The sequence below is a fragment of the Palaemon carinicauda genome, chromosome 30 (assembly GCF_036898095.1).
Source record: "Palaemon carinicauda isolate YSFRI2023 chromosome 30, ASM3689809v2, whole genome shotgun sequence".
NCBI classification, from domain to species: Eukaryota; Metazoa; Arthropoda; class Malacostraca; order Decapoda; family Palaemonidae; genus Palaemon; species Palaemon carinicauda.
The window spans coordinates 27,450,778-27,455,777 of NC_090754.1; the positions used below are offsets into that span (position 1 = coordinate 27,450,778).

The 5,000-nt window shown below is 34.9% G+C and overlaps 1 protein-coding gene across 1 annotated transcript in view; it reads right to left on the reverse strand.

The window, feature by feature from the left end:
- Nucleotides 1–3,678: 3,678 nt before the first annotated feature.
- The window catches only part of LOC137623692 (digestive cysteine proteinase 2-like), a 7,495-nt gene continuing 6,173 nt past the window's right edge, over nucleotides 3,679–5,000 (reverse strand). The window contains exon 6 of the mRNA XM_068354521.1: nucleotides 3,679–4,027. Within this exon, the coding sequence (XP_068210622.1) occupies nucleotides 3,822–4,027 (206 nt within the window). The 3' untranslated portion in view covers nucleotides 3,679–3,821. The remainder of the gene's footprint in view (nucleotides 4,028–5,000) is intronic.

A 5,000-nucleotide genomic window follows, 5' to 3' on the forward strand; every position in this document is an offset into this window, starting at 1 on the left:
GTACTGTCCTTCAACACAAGACTTGCAGTTCGGTTGGGCTTTCTTTATATTATAAGTTTAATCTTCTGGCAAGGTCTGATTTTCATCTTTTGAGGCCAAACCAAAGCTAAGACAGTGGTTGATGATAAGTTTATTTCTTCTTTATTTGGTTTTGTCGTCATGGGTTGTTGAATTTCGTTGAATTTCTTCCTTATGGCCTTTTCTATCAAGATGTCCGGATAACCGTTATTTTCTAGTCGATGTCAAATTCAGTTTAGTCCAGCATCTACATCTTTCCAAGTTTTGCTGTGCGTGAATACTCTTTTGATGTAAGCATTTACTACATTTACCTCTGGCATTTTAGCATCTTCCAATATTGGTTGATTTAGTGTATACCGATATCCTGAATTGGTTATCTTGTTGTTTAATCAGGACATCGAGGAAAAACAGGGGTTTCCCTTGATTGTATTTGGTTGTCAAATTGAGTATGGAATTTTTCCTAAGTTTGTCAACTAATTCTTCTGTCTCCTCTTGTTTTTTGTCATGATGAATATGTCTTCGATATAATGTCCATAGAGTTTTGGCTTTTTGTGTTCTTTAATGGTCTTTTCTTTGATGGAGGCTTTAGTTTGGTCTATGAAACCATCTTAGCTTTGATTCGGCCTACAAAACCGTTTTAGCTTTGGTTCGGCCTACAAAGTTGAAACCCGGACTTTGCGAGGAATCTTCAATTGAGGTGTTGCCCCGAAAGCCCCTTACCAGAAGGGAAAACTTATAAATCATAGAAAGCAAAACCTAATTGCAAGTCTCTTGATGAAGAACGGGAACTGCTCCAGGAAGACCTGTGAAAGTGTGTGCAAATGTAGTCTATAAGATGACATGTAAATCTAACAGAAAAGACTACATTGATGCACTACCACGACACTCCGAAGATGTATGCTGGACCACAGAAATCAAAGGGCAATAAACCTACACTATTTTGATGTCCGCGACCAGAATTCCTCATTGAAATAATTGATTGATGGAATCCTGATTGTTCACAAGTAGAACAACTACGGCAGACTTATGATAGCCGAAGCTGTAAGTATACCCCTCCAAAGGCCAAACATGAACGTTCAATGGAATTCTAATTAGACACACCCTTTAAGCAGAAAGCGCTATAGGTAATCTTTATTATGGTGCAGGTCCGAGAGTGCATCTATGTATGTGCTCGTATATATACTGTATATATATATATATATATATATATATATATATATATATATATATACATATATATATATATATATATATATATATATATATGTATATATATACATACATATATATATATATATATATATATATATATATATATATATATATATATATATATATATATTTAATCAACCATTATCCTCTTTATAATCTAAGGATCTCTGTATTTTGAAACATTTCCCCTTTTCCTTTTTCATTTGAACTGGCAATATTTTTCAAAATATCCATACCTTTGACAGTGGTAGCAGGGGCTCACATGGTACCTATCACGTATGTTATATAAGTACCTCATCGCAACCTAACTTTAGCACCATTACCATGAATAGCCTTCCAAACTCTAGGATCCCATTTCAACAAGTTGTGAGTAGTCCAACCTGCAGAAGTTGTGAGTAGTCCAACCTACAGAAGTTGTGAGTAGTCCAACCTGCAGAAGTTGTGAGTAGTCCAACCTGCAGAAGTTGTGAGTAGTCCAACCTGCAGAAGTTGTGAGTAGTCCAACCTGCAGAAGTTGTGAGTAGTCCAACCTGCAGAAGTTGTGAGTAGTCCAACCTACAGAAGTTGTGAGTAGTCCAACCTGCAGAAGTTGTGAGTAGTCCAACCTGCAGAAGTTGTGAGTAGTCCAACCTGCAGAAGTTGTGAGTAGTCCAACCTGCAGTACTTTTCTTGAATACCAGACTTATCTTTTATGTTTTGAATATGGTCCAGGCAACGATTCCTTTACTAGTTTACATCATAGCATTTAATACTTCATCTTCATCACTGAATACATTGCATATTATTTTGGGTTTTTATTTCCAAATTTTCCTCGTCTCGGTGTCGGCAACCATGGTTTGAATCTCGTTTGCTGCTTCTCCTGTGATCTTTTCATCAGCAAAGTTTACAGCAACATTTCCATTTGAAGCTGACATCGTACAAAGAATTGGCACATCCTTTATTGCACTTCCAACCTTGCTTTGCTTGTCAGTGATTTTAGTTGACGCTCTTGTCAATTTAATTACCAGTAGATTTTTCCCTTACCTTTGACAGCATATGTCAGCTTCTCACTTTTTGGGGTCCATCAGTGTTTGAAGTGCTAACTTGATTGATTCCATATTCTTCACTAGATTATCTATTTACTTCTCAGTAAATCAGTAGTGTTCAGGTCAGCAGTCTAGGTGGATTTTGCTGCATCCGCAGTAAGCGCCACATATTTTCTCTTCATTTTCGTCTATAGCGAGGTTTCTCATCCCTAATTCCTCCTAAATTTTCGACATAAACCGTCAAGGCTAATCTGGCTTCGTCTACACAATTTGGGCAAAACCATTTCAATTTTTCTACATTTTCGTCTCAGATGTTTGCCGATATAGAGACACTTCTATGGTAGCTTTATCCCCAATCACATCCTATTCAGTTTTCCCCCTCACCCCGATTTACACAAGAATATGCTACCCGTCATGATGTAATTCTATTCTTCACTTGAGTCTCTCCATGGCATTAACTAATATTTTCAAATTTCATACACGATATTTAAGCTAAAACACAACTCAGGGGGAGAATTTGACAGAGCTCTGCGGAATACATCTTCACCCGACCTTGTCTTGCTCACTCACTTGATATAGTTTATACAAAATCTAATACCGACGTACATATGCAACAGTATTATCACTTACATAATTAAACTCATACACATAGTGATGCAATGATGTTGCACACGATATATGCAGTGCTATGGTGTTAGAAAAGATTTACACATCACTTTGGATTCCTTATCAGTCACAAATATAATAAAATAAAAGCTAGACTCTGATTAATTCAAATATTGGTTATTCTTTTATATATATTAGTAATAGGACGTGTTTGAGTATATGATACAACTTATTTGATTAAAAAAATGACAAAACTCTGTGTAATTTCTGTATCTGGGACAGATTATTTAGATTATTGTGTCTCAGGGGAAAATTCATTTGGTTATCAAAGTTCCCATAATCCGTCCTGCATTCTGGATTTGATTAACGACGAATACCGAGAAACTAGTGTTTGTTATAATTCTGAATTTCCGAATATATTAGATATAATTAGGTAACGGGGATGGTAATCGTTGTATTTAAAAAAAAAAAAAAAAAAAAACAGGTTAGGAATCTGTTTTTTTTTTTATGGCAATAAAGTTCTTTTCTAGATATTTACTTATGGCCGATAGCAATGTGGTTTACATTCTCTGTCTCATAGATAAAACTATTGAGAGGTATTCAAGTAAGTCGAGAAGGAAACTTTAAATGAATCTGGTATGTAAGCAGCATCTTAAACACATCAAACGACCAAGAAGATTTGACAGATAAAGGGGGGGGGGGGGGAGAACTAAATGGTTTTGATACCTTCATTTTCTGCTTCTAAGGTTGCTAAAAACTTTCATGTAGGTAACTAGAAAATGCTTTCTGTATTTTCAGGAATTACAATAGCTTTGCTTAATATAAACAGTGTTACATAATTCAGTGTTTTCAGAATAGTTTTAGAAGGCCAATGAGAACATAGGAAAATCAGTGCTTCACAGTCCTTTATTCATAGTCAGAAAATAGCTTGTCATATGAGTAAACCAACTGGCATACATGTTAGGCAATCGCGTAGCAAGACTGGGAGGCAATACCGCAGTGATTGTCCTTGTTCCTGGTCAGCTTCATGTAGCCACCCATACCCCATCCGGAGCCCCAGGAATTCTTGAGGATCCAGAAGTCTTTGCCAGACTCGGATCCGTAACCAACAGCCAGTACGCCATGGTTGATAGAACTGGGATTGCACTTGGGTTCATAGTAGATACCTGGAATAGAAAATAATGTCTAAAATGACCCTTTTACCAGACAATATCTTACATTTGATTAAAAGAAGTACCAACATATTACCGAGGTCCTCAAAAGAAGAATAATGCATAGTACCACAAATGTTCTATGGCCTCAATATGATAACTATAGAGAGTTTCATCGAACACACACACTAACGCATGCGCATACAAAGGTGCGCATGTGCACACACATGCGCATACAAACACATGCGTGCGCGCACACACACACGTGTGTGTGTATATATATATGTATATATATATATACATATATACACATATATATGTATATATACATATATACATATATGTGTATATATATATATACATATATATGTATATATATATATATATATATATATATATATATATATATATATATATATGTAGGCATATACATACACAGATATATGTATATATACATATATACATATATGTGTATATATATACATATATATGTATATATACATACATATATATATATATATATATATATATATATATATATATATATATATATATCCACTGCAAGACAAAGACCTCAAACATGTCTTTCCACTCATCTCTGTTTAATGTCTTTCTATGCTAGTTTATACTCGCAAATTTTCTTAGTTCGCCGATTCATCGTCTTCTTTTTGCTCCCCTGCTTCTTCTGCAATCCATAGGGACTCATTCTGTTATTCCTAATGTCCATCTATAATCTATCATTCTCATCATATGCCCTGATCATTTCTAATTCTTGTTTTTTACATGTTAGAATATCATCATATTAGACTAAATAGAAAGAGATAGACTTTAATTAACCAAGAGAGCAGGCAGGCTTTGGAAATAGGCATTCAACAACTGACCCTATCCATATAATTAATCACCAAAGGAAATAATTGACAGTGTAAGACAAACTACCACCGTATTTTTGACATTTATATACTATGAGAAAGCTTTTGATTTTGTCAAA